Source organism: Beta vulgaris, chromosome 4 (genome assembly GCF_026745355.1).
Source record: "Beta vulgaris subsp. vulgaris cultivar EL10 chromosome 4, EL10.2, whole genome shotgun sequence".
Lineage (NCBI taxonomy): Eukaryota > Viridiplantae > Streptophyta > Magnoliopsida > Caryophyllales > Amaranthaceae > Beta > Beta vulgaris.
The window spans coordinates 61,893,092-61,914,414 of NC_079205.1; the positions used below are offsets into that span (position 1 = coordinate 61,893,092).

Sequence of the window (21,323 nt, forward strand, 5' to 3'; positions counted from 1 at the left end):
ATATATAATACTAGTATGTCATTAATAGGGTATAGTGTTAATTCCCATCTTTTAGCTACGGTAAGAATGTCTGGATGATATCATTAACTACTCTTATTTTATTCATGTATGGGTGCTAGAGTCTTGGATATAGTATGAGGATGTTTGGTTGATCGTAGGAAATAATTATGTCGTGAATTACCTAGTATTTCGCCAACCAAACATCTCGCGAGTTTTCTCCTTCATTTTTAGGGGAAGACAAACCATACGAGTCAGTATATATATATATATATACTTCATGAACCAAACAACCATTTAGGGTAAATTATTGTACCGTGGTAACTTTTTTTGCCATAAAGAGGAAGGTAGTCCGATTAGATTTAACATTGTTGAGAAAAGACAAGATATAGACATGGAAGAAGGGGTGTAATGGCATACTAGATTGAAAATGTTGGGTGAAGACAAGATATAGACATAAATGAAGGGGTGTCATGGCATGATTGTTTGTTACCCCATGGATGAATCTGCTAGAAAAGACTATAGGTAAAACAAAATTTAGCAACTTTACAAAATAAAACGACAGTTTTGGTGAGGTTCTAGTTCATCTTGAATAATACACTACCTGTATCACTCGACTAAACTAGTAGCCCCTACATACCACATTAGCATTCCAAGTATTTAATAGATCTGATAATTTAGAAGGAAACACATCAGATGTGACAGTAAAAAGACAATCAGCATTCACTAAGCTGTTTTAACACCAGAAATAAATTTGCTAGATCATCATAACAAGAAGCAAAGCTTCACCATATTCAAGTGTTCAACTGATCACTCAATCACTATCACAGAACTACTCTCCCCAGACTACCATAATGTCAAAGTCCTTTCCCAAATAGCAAGGTATCACCCCTCCGAAATCCGAATTAATGAATCAAAAATGTTTACTGAACTACCCTACTTAACTGGGAAGCTAAATTGGATTGATTTCAAAAGGAAAAATTCCCGGAACCTAGGTAACACCACTTCACTAATACTTCTCTAAGTATAAGAATTTATACTATTAGAATAGACATTCCCCTTCACACCTAAGCAACTGAGAAATTAAGGGGGGAAATTTGGAGCAAAACATGAGAGAGACTTGACAGGACTTTGAGTGGTGGGACTACAAGTCCACACTTGCACTAGGTGAGCCAAAATATCCCCCTTGCAACAATTTGGCAGCCTTAACAGCAGAAACCATGATAACTAAAGCAAAATCAAATCTAATTGGCATAAACCCTCACCTCATCAGGTCCATATGACTACATCTAAGAGGATGTTGGTGTAGACTGTAGAGTAGATTGAAGGAGAAAAAAAAAGAGTAAATGGAATCTAAAAGTAGTAGTAGTTTTAATCAATTAATCTGCTATTAAATGATTTTTTGAAAGTACTAGTGTAAGAACAAAATTATATATTCGATATGCTGATGGAAGGAGCATATTCAAGAGTATATTGGTCTTAAAAATTACTAAAATCAATTACCCATTACAATATTGATTACTTGTGTCCTTGATCCTTGAGCAAAATTAACTATCCATAATTGCTGGCTACTGGTTAATAGATGCTAGAATGAAGATCACCAAATCCAGCATTTAGTTAAACCAACTGATAGATTTAACACAGAAGAAGCCAAGATAACATCACTCTCTACCTGTGCTATAAGTTTAAAACATACTACTGAAGCCATTACTATTCAGCTGTCTGATTCGCCATTTGCAACCTGCTTCTAAACAAAAGTCATCCTCCAAGGACCACAAAAGTCCCTAGTATGTTAATCAATACATCTCTAGAAGACAAATAGAGAAATTCAGCAAAAGGATTGCTTTCTATATGGGCCTAAATGGCTAAATGTTAGTAACCCAGATAGGTACTCTACTGTTACAAAACAAAATTGTGAATTTCTCAAGGCATTATGTGACTTGAAAGTTCCACAAAACATGTGGTAAGTTGGGGCATTCCGAGAATCGAACTCGGGACCTCTCGCACCCAAAGCGAGAATCATACCACTAGACCAAATGCCCACACTTTTGATTGATCTTAGGGGTTTTAATCCTAATACTAAAACTATCATATATAAATGGGCCATTGTTTCTACTAACATCTACCATAGTCCATAGACTGTATTAAACTATGATACATATTATCGAAGCAAGGAAATTAATAATCCATGCTAGAAAAACAAAAGGCCTGACCATAAAGCAGAATTAGACTAATAGTGTAGCAGGCCATATATCGAGAAGCAACTCACCATCATCAATAAGACAGTTCTTCAAGTAGCCCCTCTTTTGTATATAGCTGACACCCATCCACCCACCCGAGTCTCCCCATAAAACTACTTAATAATTCTACTTAGCAAAAAAAATTGTAACTCTGTAATTGGTGCCATGTTTTTACAAATGACAACTTATTAACTTACCCCCTTCCATTACATCCTTTACCATACACAATTTATGAGAGGTTGATCGCAATAGACTTCAAAGAGCACTCTGATGCATATTGAAATAAATACAGATTGCAAGAAAGCGACGCAACTAGTAACCAACCCTTCCTTTATATGCACAACACCCAATGATCAATCTATCATGTTATGCAGGGATCAAAGCCGGTACTTCCAAGAGATGAAGGTCCAATACTACCCAAGAACACTCAACTCAATCGTGGACGCAATGGCTAAGGAAGGAAGGAAAAGTTTGTTAGACATGAATGTAACTAGGCTTATCCCCACTCCCCCTAGTTATCTTTTGAACATGTGGGAAGACTATGTATTAAGGCGTTTAGCCCATGAACTTTAAGTTTAATATATTCCGTATTTCACCCAAAAAAAAAAAAAGACTTCAAAGAGCAAACTAACAGAGTCACACTGTTGTTAGTCGTAATGTCAATTTAGAGAAGGTTGCTTCAATTATTTGAGAAAACACGAGTTAGTTTTAGCCTATGTTACCTGGACTCGTATAACCATGTCTGACACAGGTACATGTCCAAGTGTCTAACTCGGCTAATCTATGGATATTTTCAATAATGAAGTGTCCAAGTGTTCGTGTCCACGTCCGAGTGTCAAGGATCTGACACGGATACTTGAGGTGAATTGAGGACATATAACTATGGTTTTAACATTATGCCTACCGCCTAGCCTGAAGGGAAACTTTCCTCAAAAAATTAAATGAAGACAGGATAAGCAGCTTATGAGAAAGAGAAGATCCCATAGATTAAAGACATTAAATATCATAAAGGAACTGCAAGAAGTTCGAGGTCTGACTATATAGAGGATCATAGAAAGCTTATGATATCTCTTGTTTGATTAATGCGCGTCCTAGTTCTTATTCAAGAAAAAATCTAGACAAAATAAGGGCCGCTAATCTTACACAACGTATTTTGCAGGTTTACGAATAGATAATGCAGAAGGATAATATCAGCCATCTAAACTGTATAAACTACAGCCAAGGGACATGAAGCATCCATTTTCACATACTTTGTCTTTATTTGGTCTCTCTAGTTCTTTGATCAAATGCTAAACCATTTAAGCCTTTTGATAGGGATGATAGAGCCAATGAGTAATTACTCAAAGATAATATAAGATCGTTGTATGAACAAAGAACGGCAACTGGTGGAGGTGGTCAAAGTAAATACCTAATTTTATCTCCAAACTGAACTTCCAAAATTTCCTGTGTCATAATACTTCATACCCGATCAATTCCATGCCATACACCCTAGATAACATTCTATGAAGATTAATTCCATACAGGTACTGATAATCACAGGCTTAAAGCAGGTATTGATTATATATATGCAGTTGATAAAAGAAAATTGTCAAGTAGGGAAAAGAAGTGAAGACCAATTGGGCCTTTAGCTGAAATGAAACACATAAACAAAGCTTGGAGCAATTGACATTTGACAAGTCATTATAAATAAGAACATTTAAGAAGACCATATGAGGAATGTTAAAAATTCTGCATAGAGACATTGTATTGCCAAAGCACATTTAGAGTCATATCTTTCTCAGATCAGCTCAAACACCAAGTCTTTCTAATAAAATAGGTTGACCCTGAAAGAGTAACATAATGAGGAGCTGTGAAAGATATCAGGTAAGATAAACAGCACTAACCAAAAGAATACAAATTTGATGATCTCAAGCAAGGGTAAGGTAGGAAGTGTTTTATTACTATTATTGCTTCCTCTCAAGCTTCTAACATAAACAAAAGCGACGAGTGAATTAAGGAAGGATCGAGGAATTCGTAGCCTCTATGGTTTGAGGGGAAAGATGAGCAACACATAACGAGTGGAGCAAGCATGAAGTTTGTGTGTAGTACTGGTGGAAAGTTAAGTGTAGCACAAACACACATAGACTCCTACATTAAAGTAATTGGGGTCACATTTATGGAAAAATTTTGTGGTAAAACAAAAGCCAAAAGGATAATCATGGGAGGATGTTATGGGATACATGGCCGCTCGTCTAAGGGTAAAATGAAAGCATGGACGATATGAGTATGAGAGATGTTATAGACCGAATGGATCATTCTCCTGGCTTTGCCATTTGGGGGGATGTACGAGGGCAAAAAAGGTGGAAGGCCACGCTCCAAGTACATGGCATGGGAGTTCTAGCAATCCTAAGCTTGTTGAGCTTTGAGATAAGGTTCAAGTATGGCGTGGAAAAGGTCATGAGACATAGTATCATAGATCCAGTACTGGACATCAACATCTAGACATTTCCACACATATGGATCAATATCTATAGTCTTGGTAAAAGATTTGTCTTTGTCAAGGATGAGAGGAATAATGTAGTCCACCTTATGAACGTCCAGGGTTATACTTATAAATGTAGAGTTCTTGACGTTGTTGACGTCAAGAGCCAGGTGGAACGAGATTTTCAGAACCTTCCACCATTGATGATGGCAAGGAGGAAGAGATGAACAAAGAAATTTGAGGGAGGCTAGGTCAATGAAAAGGAGAAGAAATCAATTGATACCATATTAGACAATGTCACACGGCCGTGACAATCATATTTGATTGCTCCGAGTATGTGCACGAGAGTTTAGGTGTTACAACATATTATATAATACATATCTACCGCACTCAAATAAGCACTGTGTTACTCCTTCCTATGGACAAAACACTAAGCCATAAGAGCACGCGTGTTTAGGAAGTTACAACCATACACATTATGTTACCCCTTCTTATGTACAAAACACTAAGCCATAAGAGCAGGCGTGTTTAGGAAATTACAACTACACACATTACGCAAGTCATTAGGACATGGATCACATCAGTTTACAGATGCACATATAATAGATCAAATTGCAAACCAGAAACATCTAGTGATCGAAAATCGAAATGCACACAATTAGATGATATAACTTAACTCCGCGGACAAGTATATAAGCCAATCAAACATATATTTGCTGAACAAATCATACCTTCATGCTCTAGATACATAATTCCCCACCACAAGCACATAACAGCAAAAGCTTCCATCGCTCGTTTGGAGTTCAGTTCTGCATGGTTTTACAGAAAATATAAATGCTTAGATACTATGATCTGTAAATCTTCCATCTAGTAAGATACAATTACATTACAACAAACTCAAAAAAACACGACAAAAAAAAATCAACATATAAACGCAATACTTATAAATATACAACTCTTAATTAATACTAACTTTTTTTTTTTTTGAATAGTAATTAATACTAACTAATTACCAGTAACATAAACATTTCATCACAAAATCAATATACATATAAAACCCTTAATATAAAAAAGAGCCAAAAACGCTATAAACTTTTTTTATACTTGTTGAATTTCAATTTCAAACATAATCCACCAAAATCACTCAATATGTAATCCACAAAATATATGTTAATCAAGCTATATTGTCAAATTTATACTAAAACTTAGATATACTCCGAATGAATAATTCAACATTTTCAGATAATCTATAAACTTTACTTTGGTAATATTGAAATATGATAACCAATATTTCGTCAGTCGAAATCACCGTGAACGAAATTGTTGCAGGAGACGTTGAAAAATCACGGATTCTCTCTCCTCTCTTCGCATGGAGTTCGACATTGCAGACTGCAGAGGCGCGCAATTGTATTCGAAAGGAAACTCACTTGCGTTTATATATATGGGTTACTTTTGGATTTTATTAGGAGAAAATAATAGTTTTAGGTCTAATCAAATGAAGTAAAAAATACTCAGCCGGTTCTATCTATCTATCTATATATATATTTAAAGTAGAATCCTTGAGGCCACGTGTCGCAAAGTTAGAACTTTCAATCCCACGTGGCATGATGTGGCATGCTCCGTTGATCGGTATTTTTTCAAAGCTCAATGAGAGTGTCCACGTGGCAAGAGGATCAAAGAATATGAAATTCCCATAATCACGCATATCCCTTCCCTTAATCACGCATATAATTGATTCAGTAATCTATATAATTGATGTCAATCACGGATTTTAATTGATACGTAATCTATATAATTAAGGAAACGGTTATGTCAATCATGTAATTACCGTATTAATTGATACTAGGATCAATTTGAATGGTTGAATTATAGGAAAAATACATAAAGTTTCCGACATGTAATACCTAATTGAGAATATTTGGTCAATCAATCTTTATGATGGCCTCAATCATGCGATAGATTGATACTAGAATGGATCAAAATTAGGAAACTTTATGGATCAAAATCAATTCCCTTCGATATAACTTGCACTATATATATTGAAGCTAATGTTAAGGAATTATGTTGGTTTATTTCATAAGCCACAATTAATAATTCTGAGAAAAAAAAATCCACCAATCTCTCCAACACAGTACACTCTAAATCCACCGGTGATCGCCTTACCTTTGCCTTCTCTTCCACCTTCCTGTGGTGCTTCCGATGAACAGCGGTAGAGCAAGTGAGTAGAAGGACAGACGACACAAGCATAAATCCATGACAACGCACCAAATTGTAGTAAAAGATTATTGTAGTCATATTGATTTCCTCTCATGCTCTAGACTGTACCATGTTAGTTATGCTCTAGACTGTACCATGTTAGTTACAGAAAAGAGTATTAGACTGGCCATTATCAACATAAAGTGGTTGTAGTACATTGCATCTATTTGTGGATAACATAAAGACTTATAATATGAACGGTTGTAAGAAATATGAGCCAAACAACTAAAACCGGGGACATCTCGAAAGTCGGCACACAATATCAAGCAACAAATCATACAATGGATGAAACTGACCTTTGTTCTTGCAGAGTATGATCCACGAGCAAAGTAACCAGAAGGCGTAGTCTCCTCTGGCATTTCATGCGTGTATGACTCTGGTTGAGGACTAAAAGTTCCCAACATCTCTTTTGTGCTATCCACTGTAAATAAGCTCAGTTAAAAGCCAGCTTTTCCATCATCTTTGATCTTCAATATTTTAAACGAGATGAAGAGATACTGTATAAAAGAAAAGGCACACCTTTCATGCCAGGCCAGTTTTCCACAGGATATTAAAAGTTGGAAGAAAAGTATTGCAAGTGTTAGTGAATGAGTTATTGAGTCTTGTCAGTCACAAGTTTGTACAAACTTCTCGTATAAATGTTATACTAATATGTAGCCTGCTTTGGACAAATAACTGAAACATCTCCCATATACAGAAAAAACTTCTGATATCAAGAACAACAATTTGGTCTTTTTGTTTAGATTATTAGACTTCTATATATAATGTCGAAGAACAACAAAAACTTCTGATATCAAGTTTATGCACGCAATGTTCTGCTGCAGGTAATCAGAAGTTTTTTCTGATATCAGAAGTTTATGCACGCAATTTGTTCTTTTTGTTTAGATTATTAGACTTCTGATATCAAGACCAATGGTAGAATAAGAAACTAGAGGTTGACACAAATATTAACCATAGCAACCGGTGCTGCAGGAGTTGGCAAGTGGGAAATCGTAGGAGATTAGTTTATTAAGTATTTGATGTGTGTTTTAGAGGAGGTTGACACAAATATTTAGGGTTCTGTTAAATTTGCTAGCTACTGTTAGAATTTTCATTTTCTAGACATGTGTTTCAAGAAGATTTTGTTTTAATTTCGTTTTGATATCTCATTAATTTTCTTAAGTTTGATTTCTTACATAATCCCATGAGGATACTTCCAACTTGGCCAAGAGAACCAATATGAAGTTGGATATATTTTAGGGAATATATACTGTTTATTATCGGTTGGGGAGATAATTTTTTGTACTTCAATAATTTTTACTTAATTTGTACTTCAATAATTTTTTTTTTGTAACGGATACTATCATAATAAATATTACGCTATCCCTCATTCAAATTCCTGAATCCGCCCTTAATCCTCGAGATTTGTAGACCAACTTTTGCACTTTTGGTTTTGAAATTTTGTGGAACAAAAGTCGAGCTATTGTAATTGATATAACATATAATAAAAAAGAGAAGAGAAAATAGAAACAAGTATCACTAGAAACAAGTATCACTAGAGCATTATAGCTATTGTAATTGATAGATCTCAACCATTGATAAGGTTGACTTTAGATTTATCAAACATATAATACTATGATTGATAAATTTTCCAAATTTGAAACAGTATAAACATCAATATCACCTTCTGATCAATAATCAAATCTCTCCCCTAATTTGAAGGACATTAATCATTCGTTGCTTGATTTTGTTTGGCAATTATCAATGGAGGTTAAAATGTGATTGTAGGAATCACAATTCACAAAAAGAAGAAACTAACTAATACCGGTTTTCTACAGTGATAAGCAAAACAACTTGTAATTAGGTAGATCAAGAGAGAAAAAAATCGTGGAAATTAGTTATCCTGTTGCAGTAAATTAGATCTACAAAAAATTACAATAAAAATGGAAGGTATAAATCTAAAACTTTAAATGGATGGTTGTGCTGTAAAACTTATGATAGTTATGGTATGTTCTCCCCAACTTATTTTCAGTTCAGTTTGATTCAGTTCAATTCGGTTGTAAATAGTTCAGTTCAGTTCCAATCAGTTCAGATCGGTTCCTACGTTATCATCTAATTCGGTTAACTTTATAGATTAGGCTGCATTTAGGACTTGGTATATACTCCTATACACTCTAATGCACCTTCTAAATTGAGTATTTACAAATTTATAATAAATGGTATTGTGAGATATGCATAACTATATTAGTACTCAATTTTTTTCCCATTAGTCAAATTAACACATATGCTATCACATTATATGAGGCATTGATTAAGTTATTACAATTGTATAAATCTCTGCAACATTTGATGAATCATTCATATTTTGTTGCTTCATTACCAGTCTATTACCCCATTCCAGAAAAATTTTGTGTCAACATTTCATAGTTTGGTGCTTTTTTATCTTCACATTCCTATTCCATTAATCAAGTATAAAATAATGAAAAACAACCCTTAGAATCTATCATTCCTTTCCAATAAGATAAGTATATTTTAGAAATGGTAGTAATTGCATATCAGTTCTGTAATGATATTAAGTGGCTCTCCTACACTTCATCATCTGTAAATAAAACGTGGGTATAATAATATGAAAAAGAATTGCTATAAAAAATTATAGGTTATGTAATATGCAAGTTGCAATATCGAGAACTAAACACAACATAATATTTTATTTTTTTTTTGATGTAAAGAGAGGGAAAAACCCAACACAGCCAAAGGCTACAAAAGGAAAGCTATAAACTAGAAAAATCAAAACAAAAGTACAGACACAGCAAACAAAAACAAAAATAAATCAGCAAACTAGGGTGGCTACGTAGCCCTCCCATTCTCATCTCTGACCGGAATCAATCTCGGCCAAGCCACACCTCCAAGGTCCTCCAATAAAACGGCATGAAGATCCTTTGGGATCGCCTGAAGCATGACAAACTTTTCCGAGGACGTCACGCCAAAATTCGCAAGCCAATCAGCAGCACGATTCGCTTCACGATAACAATGTGTGACTTTCACTTCCCACTCATTGCGAGAAATCAGCGCCACACATTTACGGATGAGATGAATAAAAGGAGAGCTAGCAGGGGGGTCCCCAGTTAGCAACGACACTACAACCTCCGAATCTACTTCCACATGCACTTTGCGGTGTCCACCATTCCACGCCACAGACAGCCTGCGAAGAACCGCTAGCAATTCCGCACGCGTACAAGAACAAACACCACAATTACCAGCAAAAGACTCGAACACTTCTCCTCGATGACCACGAATGATCCCACCTGCTCCAGCAGGCCCTGGATTGCCTTTAGCAGCACCATTTGTGTTCAGTTTTACCCAGCCAACGCCAGGGTGAATCCACCTAATAAATACCTCCATTCTCCGAGTCTGCTGGTTGTGAAGTGGTGAAGGAAGCTTCTTCATGGCTAAGTCAATTTGTTTAATCCTTGCAAAGATGAAGCTTATTTGATCCAGTGGTATATTGGGCACTGATTGAAAACATCGCTCATTTCGCCATTTCCATAACCACCAACATGTCACCGTGAACAACCTACTCTACACCTCACTATTCGCCATCATATCTCCTCGAAAGTTCCCCGCCAACCAATTTTTAAGGTTACCTCGCCATTGATCATCCTCCACTTTCACCCCTAACTTCCTCCATAGAATTTTCGCCACAGGACATTCACGGAGGATATGGATGGTATTCTCCTCAACCTCCCCACAAACATAGCATCGCGGGTCATCTGATAGCTGACGAATAAACCGGTTCGCATTTGTCATCAACCTGTCATGATAACTTAACCACATAAACATTCTGATTCTTTGGGGGACCAATAATTTCCAAATAACTTTCCAGTTATTATCTTCATTAATTTCCTCCTCATTTGGCGAACTGACCAGCTTCATAGCGGAACCCAAAGTAAAACCCCCTGAGGGGGAACCATTCCAGAATATTTCATCTATGGCCTCTTCGTCCTCTACCAGTTCATAAGCTGCAATTTTTTGAAGAGCTTCGGCTGGCAAAAAGTTCGAGAATTTATCATATAGCCACCCCACCTGCGGATCCCAAAATTCTCTCACCGTAACATCTTGCAGATGTAGGGGTGGTTCCACAATGGTTAACTCCATCAAAGGTCTAGTCGTCGCCCATCGATGATGCCAGAAAAAAGTTTTGGCCCCATTGCCAACCGCCATATTTATTCCCTTCTTGACCACATCAATGTTGTTCATAATACCCCTCCATACATTGGAGGCACTTTGTTTCATCTGGAACATATCAACATCACACCGATTGTTACAGTATTTGGCTCGCAGCACCCTTGCCCAAAGTGACTGAGGTTCAGCTAGCATTCTCCACCCTAACTTAGCGAGAAATGCCGAGTTAACTTTCGCATGGATTTTATTCCCAACCCACCATCTCTTTTGTCTTTATTAATTGTTTCCCACGCCACCAAATGAACCTTCTTTTCTCCCTCAAGAGCGCCCCACAAAAAGCTTTTGTTTTTCCGGTCTATCTCGTCACACGTAGATCTAGGGAGCTTAGTAGACTGCATAGTGTAATAGGGGTGGTACTTAGAGTCGACTGAATCAAAGTAGCTCTCCCGGCCATTGACAACGTCTTAGTCTTCCATCCCGCTAATTTGCCATTAATCTTGTCCACTAAATATTGGTACTCACGTTTCGAAGACCTCCCATTAATAGTCGGAACTCCCAAATAAGTACCCAGATCCGTGGTAATGTCCATTTCCAATTTCCGGCTAATCTCCTCTTGAACAGCTTCATTCGTGTTAGGAGAGAAGAATACTTTAGACTTGCTAGTACTTACTTTGCTGCCGGATGCTCTGCAGAACTGGTCAAGACATTTTTGGATTATCACCGCTTGATCCACAGACGCTTCACCAAATAAAATCAAATCGTCAGCGAAAGCCAGATTAGAGAGGGCCGGCCCATTACGACTCGCCCTAAGCGGTTTCCACGCCCCTAGTCTAACCTCTCTATCAATAAGGTGGGCTAACCTCTCCATACAAATGACATATAGATACGGTGAAAGTGGATCCCCTTGCCGGATTCCACGCGTAGGGCGGAACGCAGTCATAGGTTCACCATTCCATAGAATACTCAATTGCGTCGATTCAATACAGCGCATAACTACTTCCACCATGGTTCTCGGTAGTCTGAGCTCGACTAACGAATCTCGAATGAAACTCCATCTCAACCTATCATATGCCTTCTCAAAATCAATTTTGATTATCATGGATCCCCTTCTACCTTGTTTACCACGCATCGAATGCAGCATTTCCTGGACAATAATGATATTGTCCGTAATTTGACGCTTTGGGACGAAGCTACATTGCGTTGGGGAAATAATCGTAGGGAGAATTGGTTTTAACCGGTTGACAATAACTTTCGTCACCAACTTGTATATAACATTACAGAGGCCAATCGGCCTAAACTGATTCGGTCTACTTGGGCATTCTGTCTTCGGGATCAACACCAAATACGCATCATTTAGCCCCTCTGGGAAATCGCACCCAGATAAAACATCTTTCACCAATGTTGTCACATTAGTCTTCACTAACTCCCAAAAACGTTGGTAAAAAATGGGTTGAAACCCATCAGGACCCGGCGCCTTATATGGTTGCATGTCCTTCAGAGCCAACATAACTTCACACGAGCTAAAGGGACGAGCTAGCTTCTCTTTATCTCATCCGGTATCTCTGGAAAGTAGTTACTCAACATGGTTTCTACATTACCTTCCGAATCAGGGGTTTCTTGAAAAAGATCCCTCCAAAAAGATCTAACCATATCCTTGACCGCAATTGTATCGTTGATCCAATTGCCCTCTTCATCCATCAAAGAATCAATTTTATTTCTTTTTCGCCTGATGATCGTTGATAAATGGAAGTAACGAGTATTACGATCTCCATCCCCTATGGCCTCAAGTCTCGATTTCTGGAACCAAAGCATTTCCTCATCATTTAACACAACCTCCATCTCCTTTCTCAGCTTGCCTTCAAGTTTAATAAGGTGTTGTTGTTGCCCTGTAGCCAATATTTTCTGAATCCCTTCAAGTCTAGCCCACAATTCGGACTTCTTACGAAAGATGTTGTAAAACTCCTCTTTATTCCATTTTTGAAGTTTCTGAGCAAAATTCTTCAAGAAAGGAATAATAGGGGCTGATGAAACCCAGTTCTTCATAACAAATTCATGAAATTTGTCGTGATTCAACCAAGTAGCTTGAAAACGGAAGGGTTTCAAGGCCCTTGGCATCGGCGCAAAACCCGTGGTACTTATCAGGATGGGGCAATGATCGGAACACGACTTTGGTATGTTCCGCAGACTTCCGTCATCAAATCTCAACCTCCACTCTTCATTAACTAATCCTCGGTCTAACCGAGCTGATTTAAAAGTGTCCACAGTGTTTCCTCTAAACCAAGTATGAGCAGGTCCTGAGCATCCCAGATCAATTAGACCATTATTTTCAATCCAATTGGCGAAGTTGCGACATCGTCGCTGCATCTCTGTCCCACCTACGCCATTTCTTTCACTCATGCACACTGTTTCATTAAAATCTCCTGCTAGCCATGGACCATCATACGATTGTTTTACGTTATCCAGTTCCCGCCATAGGTCTCTACGAAGAGAAGAATCTGGACTGGCATATACCGCTGAGAAAAGCCATGGTTCCTCTCCAAGTTTTTTAATTTCGACTGTGATATGTTGGGAATGAGACCCAAACGAAGTAACCGAAATTTCTTCATCTTTCCAAAACATCCATATTCCTCCTGAAAATCCCTGCGCTTCTACCCGCATCTTGCCAGAGAAACCTATCTTATCACAAACTTTATCTGCCTGCTCTCCACTTAAATGAGTTTCCACCAATACCACCATGGTTGGTTGGTTAATGCGAATGACTTCCTTCACCATATGCACCTTACTGCCTATACCTTGAACATTCCACACTAAGATTTTAATTGACATATTAAAATTTTGGAAGGTGGGATAACGATCATATTCCATCAGCGGAATTTTAGATAGAGACGCAAGGAACATCTCCCTCAAGGCCCTCATGGGACCGTCCGTTATGAACGGCAATCCCAGTGCCATCATCATGAATGGGACTTCGTTCTCCGGTGGGATGAACGAGTTGATCTCGATTCGAACCCGATTGGCTGTCGGATGGGCCACAATCATTGATGGGCCCCCCATCTGACTTTCTAAGAATATTTCCACCGCCGGTGGGATCTTGGACACCAATGTGATGGGTGTCCTGTTGTGGTTGAGGACTTCCATTCACCAAATTCTTTATGCGAATATTCCCACTGTCACTCACCTCCTTGATGAAAGGCTTCGAGTTCACTGGAATATTTTCTTTACCCAAAGTTCTTTGAAAGCTCGTTCTGCGAGAAGGGCCTTTCTTAAACTTCAGCGCTTTCACAGTTTGAGTTTTGGAAGGGGTTTCTTTAGGGTTTCGGATATTTTGGATAGAAATCTTAGTTTCCAAAATCTTATCTTTTGGGAAGGAAGTGATATCTTTTAAAGATATCTCACCAGATTTCATCTCTAATCGACTAGGAGTAGGAAACTGGGGTGTAATAGGAAAACCTGTTTCCATAGCCACCGATCCTTTTGCACTGGGGATCATGACATCCTTCTTAGTCCTTATAATTGCCGGGTTATCCACCCTAGGCCCAGACGTAGTCGCCTCCTCACTGTGAGTATTATTCCGTTGTTCGCCTGCCGAATTAGTCTCACGTAGAGTTACTTCTCCACTCATATCCATGTCCTCAACCTCAAGCACCCCAAACCTAGATCCCTGAGGAATTTCCTCTTTTTCATTTCCTTGTCTATGTTGCCGTTCCTCACTCACCCCAGTACGTGGCATTTCCGAAGCAACCCTAGACAGTGTACTCTTATGAGTAGCAACATCCTTAGTCCCCACGGTTGTAGTTTTAGGACCATTACGCCTAGTTGGGCGAGAAACTAGCATCCATTCACCATACCTGTGGGCTATTTCAGGTCTTTTTTGCTCAGTTACGCCCGTTGATTGCCTATTTACCGTATCCTCCTTATCTCATCCGCCGGAATCCGGTTCTCAGGCCTAGAGTGAATTAATTCATTATCATCTTTATGCCCTAAACGGCCACAGTTGAAACATATCATTTTAATTCCCTCATATTGAATCTTCCATACTCGCCCATTAAGCTTGAATTTAGCCAAGAGTGGTTTAGTAATATCCACTTCTATGCAAAACCTAACGTATTGTCCTCTATCACAGGACTCCGTATTTCTATCAATCTTGACCACAGTGCCAATTTTACTGCCAATTCGGTGTAGTATGGCCTTGTCAAAGTACTCTACAGACAAATTAGGTATCCGGACCCACGCCATCAAAGTTTTCATCGGGGCTTCATCTGCAATGAAATTAGGCACCCATTTTCGGATCGTTAAATAACTATCACCAATCATCCAAGGTCCCTGAGTCATTACAAACTCAAAATCCGCGACGCTGGAAAACCTAACAACATAGAAAGCATGACCCACATCAGTAAGCGCAATACTTCCTTTTAATTGCCACTTTAAACGAAGCCTTCTCATTAAAACCTCATATCCCATTTTCTTGTCAAATAGTTTTATGATAATCGCGTTTTCCAAGGACTTCTGATCCGTCTCTTCTCCTCTTTCGAAAGAGAAATATTTGGGCAATTCTCATCATCCTCTTCAGCATCTGTACCATTTTCATCATCAGAGATAGTCTCATCATCTTGAACTCCTCCATCAAATAAAGGGTTCTCCATACTGCCAAATGATTGGGTCATTTGACTATAAGATTTGCGCGGTTCATTCATAGCTACCAGGGGGGATTCCATACTCACATCAGAAGTAATCTCCTCTAAATGTCGTTTACATTTCTTGTTAGATCTCTGCAGGAGATCATTTTCCTCGCTTGATAGGGTTTTCGCCCTATCGCCCTCTTGAGAGAGAATTTCGCTCATTGTTTTGCGCAAACACAACATAATATGCCTAAAAGTTTCTATATATTGTTTAACAAAGTATTACCATCAAGACGTGATACAGTAGCTAACGAACGCAAAAACCCTTTGAATGAATGAAATGTACTTTACCGAATTCCTATATACGTCATTATTTTTGGGGTTACAGAATCATAGTACAACATTGAAGTTCATACAATGATCGTATATAGGAATTCAAGTATGGATGCATCACGTACTTCAATGTAAATGTGTTTTGGTGAAGAGAAGTTTAGTTAGGTTTAGGAGAATTCAGGTTGAGAGAACGCACCCTAAATTTTAAAGCATTTATGATATGGTGAATCATATGATACATTATCAATCACGAAAATTATGAAAAATATCATGAAAGTGACCATAAATTTTTGGGTGAGAGTTCATGTTGCAGAGAGAAATACTTGGAAAGTGTATTATGTATATTATACATATTCATATTTTCATGGGTAAAAGTATAGTTATGTCTTACAATTATATAATCCATAAAATATTATCTATTAATTAATATTCTACAAAAAAAAATGAATATATTAAATGTTCATATAATAAAATTGGGTTAAATCATATTGAGCATTGAATAAAGTGTGTGTGGGGGGGGGGGGGTGTGTGTGTTAATCTACTCTGACTAAAATTTCGGATCTAAGTTGCATAATTTGTAAAAGAGGGAGAGCTTATAACTTGCCATATGAAAGATTGTCGTTAAATTTGTTTGGTGAAAGTTAACATTATGATAGCGAAAAAAGGTGGGAATGTAAGTATGCATATTTTTGTAGGTAAAGGTATAGTTATATGTAATACAATTATTATAATTTTTTCTTATTTTTTGTAGGTAAAGTCCATAGATAACTTATTTTCACTTTCATTATAATTGATCACATTTATAAATTAATAGATTATTGTGTTAACATTTCCTTTATCTACTCATAATTTTGAAAATCGTGATTGTTGGTTGAAATGGATGTTAATAATGACTATCAAAATTTATTAAATTTGTACACAACCATTAAATAAAATATGTATTTAATTTTTTTTTTGAATTATCTATATCTAAAACAAAATCCTTGAAGCCACATGGTATGAAGTTAAGAATTTTTCAATGAAGCTAAAAAATTGAGTCATCAAACAAAATGGTAGATATCACTTGGTGAAGGAACACAAAAGATTATGAAGATAATTTTAGTCAAAAAACAAAAAAATCAAAGGAAAGTTCAGTTGTAACATCATAACATTATGGTTCAGATTTAAGGAATTCTTTAGATCTCAATGAGAAGAAAAATAGGTAACTATTTGATAACTTAAATAAAGTTCGTAGATGATTAGGAGATTTCATTTATGCAATTATGATATATTAAAGAAGGAAGAAAGTTAGAAAACTCTTTATATCTCAATAAATATATGTTAAGATTAATTTAATTAAAATTAATTTCATCATAAGTGGAGTATAATCACCTAGAACTAATGCATAACCAAGATCGAACTAGATCTATTCTATCACATGAAATTTTCAAATGTAAAGAAATGGATTGCTTATTTTATTGAAACACTTATCGAATCGTATTAATCATACTATAAGTTTAAATATTGACAAATCAAACTTGGCGTGTTAAATTTATTTAACACCTATATATTCAGATCATGATTTTTATAGTGGAACTAAATAATGTCTATAATACCCCTTTGTTCTAGAGATAGCGATAGGTGAATGTCAAGTATAATAATGAAGTCAATATTTTTGTTCAATTTGAAGTTAATTGTATGATTAGTGGGGTGGCTATGGGAATAAATTAAAGGGATGAGGGTGGTTTCTATTTAAGGTTGGTTTACATTGAGTAGGGCAAACAATATGAAAAATAGTATATGCTAAATTTAATTTTACTAAGTTGCATAATAGAGGTGTGGTTTAGTGTGCATTTTGGTCGAGTAGGACCACTTTCTATTAGTAAGTTATGATAGTTATGGTAATCATAATTCTTTATGTTATTCTCTTATAATTCTTTAAAGAAAAACCATAATTTTGTTTGAGTAAAATTAATGACTTTAAAATAACATGGATTATACAAATAATGACATCAACGTGATGTATTTATCTCATGCCGTTTGAGTTTTTTTATTGCACGGCTATCTTATCCCATGCATTTTTATTAAACATAAATTATGAATTATTTAATTTTCTACAAAACAAGTCATATTTTCTACCAATGGGTAGCGTATTTCTTCTACTAAATTTGGTTAATTTGGTACATGGATAATCGAACATTCATTTCGAGGTCATAGACATGTTCAAGCTAAGGGGCTCCAAATAAAAGGAGACTACACTACTATAAAATGAGAATAAAAAAAGATGGAAAAACAACCAATCAGGCGGTGGTAAGGACACGGGGTGGCTCAAGGAGCCACAAAAGAAAATCAATCACTTACTTTTTTAGCTGGGGAAAGGGAAATGATCCTATATCAACTATATATAGTAAAACATATATTTGGTATTTCTAGAGAATCATTTAAAGGGGCCTGAGTATGTCAAGGAAAGGGGAGTAGTATGGTATTTATACCCCGTATGACACTCATTCTGTCAAATGGAATAAAAATTTCCCTTGATTGTGTTTTGCAATGATTATAAATAAAAGTCAAAGATATTCCTATCACATATGGGTTTGTATCTCCCAAGTTCGGTTTTCAGCCATAGCCAATTTTATGTGGTCATTTCTAAAGTCACGGGTAGAAAGTATAATAATACTGATTTGTGAGAAAGAACATGATATGTCTAATGACTATATAAATAAGTCTTCTACAACCTAAGAGTGTCATGTATTTGCAAAACAACTTTATAATTAACATAAAGAGCATTTTTTGTCTTTTGGTAAAGTGCATCATTGATGCTTTGTTTTGGTTAAATATGTATAGGATTATTCTTATTTCAATACATATTCAAAGTTTATTAATTTAATATGTATAGATATAGAGGTTAAACTCATTTGAGTTCGAGTAGTACATAAGCGTATATTAAATCGAGTGAACGTAGAGAATCTTTTATATTATTTTACTGTAGTTGGTATATAAACATGCTTATTAAACAAAAAAGTTCCCGTGCATTTTTGCACGGGTCCATAAACTAGTTTGGCATAAAACTGCTAAACTGAATTGAATTGAACTGAAATTAATTGAACGGAGTTGAACTGAACTGAACTGAATTGTATTCGAAAAGAAACTCACTAGAGTTCGGGTATTGAATAAAAAACTAATGGCTCGTATATTGGGGGTATTTGGCACCCGTAATTGTAGCTTTAGCTATGAGAGTATTTGTTAGATGTGATGGTACTTGTTAGTTAACCAGGTAGCGGTGTAAGTTATTGATGTTCGGTAAAAGAAACTGTTTAAATAGCGGTTTATAAGTAATTAGTTAAAAACTCAAACAAAACTTTAATAGTATATAATTTATATACGACCAAATGTTGCCATCAAAAGCTAATTTTGACAAACACTACTAAAACACTACTTATAAAAAAAAGTTATTTCAAATTAATACCATTTGAATAAATATAAGGAAAATTTGTCAATAAATCTTTTTTTTACTCTATTTGTAAGAAACAACCTTTTAATTTTCTCTAGCAACTTCAAACCATAAGAAAAAGTTTGTTTGTATGAAACAACCTTTTAATCAACTTTTTTTTGCGAGAATTAAGAATTTTCTGATACTAACGTTTCTTTCTCCTCCGCCTATCAAGGGCGGATCCAACGTGAAAATTTGGAGAGAAGTAGAAGAAATCGACAAAAAAATCAAAATAAAAAAAAAATCCTATATAAGTCTCCGTGTTTTATCACAGTTTTTGATGTTTGGTTCAATGGTTTCCGCAAATGTTGAGCCCTATGTTGTTGAAGGGACACGAGTTCGACTCCTATATTATACTATGGAGGGCTTTTTGTTTCCATTCTTCTATTAATGTTTTCTTTCTAAACAACCTTACTTTTTTTGTTTCAATTCCTCCGTTTACCATGTTTTCTTTCTACAAAACCTTGCTTTTTTTTTTTTTTTTTGAAAGAGGTACTTTACAATTTTATTTTAGTTTTAAGTTTTGTAGAGTATTTTTCTTCATTTCTATTTTGAAAAAAAATTGTCCCAAATAACCGCAAATTTTACTCATCTTCTTATAATAATCTCGGTTTTTGCTTATTTTGAAAAACACCTAAGTTCGAGTACTATCTTATCAAAATAATATGAATTCTTCAATTTTCTATAAAATATATTAGTGATGTTGTGATGGTAAAAAAAAATATAAGAGTTTGAATTATTATGAGATGAGAACCATCCCAAAACTTGAAAATAAAATTGGATTATCCAAATCAAATTTCCCTTTTTTAATTGTTTTTAGATACAAAAGATTGAAAATTTAATTGTCTTTTTGTACATCTATATTTTTCGAGTACTTAAATAAGGGTTATATAATTATCAATGCATAAACAATTTTAATTTTTTTTATTTATCTCAGGTTTTTCAAAGTATTCCAAACCCTCGTGGATTAGATACCGATCCGCCACTGCCACATATGAATTATGATCTTTTTCAAGCATTCTCTTCTCTCTATTTTCCATCATCATCCTCTTGGTCAATGACAAAAGACGATTAGTCAACATACATTATTTTTTTAGTCAATGCTTGAAAACACTTGATCGACGACCGAAAATAGCATAAGATCGTTTCTCACAAAAAAATTTATTTAAGATCTTAAATTGTCAAAAAAAAAAAATTGAAATTTTATTTCTCACAAAAAGTGATATGTAAAAGATCACTTTTGACAAATTTGCCTTAAGCCTTATATATTAATTTAAGTATAGTTATAATTCATTATTATTTAACTATTTTCTTCTCCTAATTTCATTTCATTTCAATCCAATTTAACTAAGTTTAAGTTTATTACTTTCCTATCATATTTTTACTTTACTTCATTTCACCTAATTTGATAATCTCTATTATATAAGCCAAGGGAGCCTGTGGTGTCCTCTTTTGAAGTGACTAAAATACCCTTAATAATTTAATTAATGGAATGAAAAAAATTACAAAAGCAAATCATTTAAAATTCCAACTTGCCATTTAAAACAAGTTTAAAATGGTATATGCATCAAATACTTCAATCAAAAATTAAATGGACAAAATATTTATACCTTATAAAAAAGATGGCATACATAACGTGCACATGAAAAGTCTGAACATTCACTACCTTTGATACTTTTTAATTCAGGTAAACCAACTCATTATTTTTGTTCTTTCTGTTCAATATTCATTCACAAAAATTAATGTTAACAATCACCCACAACCTTTTTATTTTTTTACATTAGCGA

General features: G+C 35.6%; 1 protein-coding gene and 1 non-coding gene across 2 annotated transcripts; both read right to left on the minus strand.

Moving 5' to 3' along the window:
• Positions 1 to 1,967: 1,967 nt before the first annotated feature.
• Positions 1,968 to 2,039, minus strand: TRNAP-UGG (transfer RNA proline (anticodon UGG)). Its single transcript has one exon. It is a non-coding gene; the product is annotated as a tRNA-Pro (tRNA).
• A 10,609-nt stretch (positions 2,040 to 12,648) lies between these two features.
• On the minus strand, positions 12,649 to 13,980 carry LOC130591216 (uncharacterized). The gene has a single exon (XM_057394163.1). It carries the CDS (start codon positions 13,978 to 13,980, stop codon positions 12,649 to 12,651), a length of 1,332 nt encoding a protein of 443 aa, XP_057250146.1.
• Positions 13,981 to 21,323: the final 7,343 nt, after the last annotated feature.

Coding starts and splice junctions, on each gene's coding strand:
- LOC130591216 (XM_057394163.1), bottom strand. CDS start 13,980: ATGGAATATGATCGTTATCCCACCTTCCAAAATTTTAATATGTCAATT.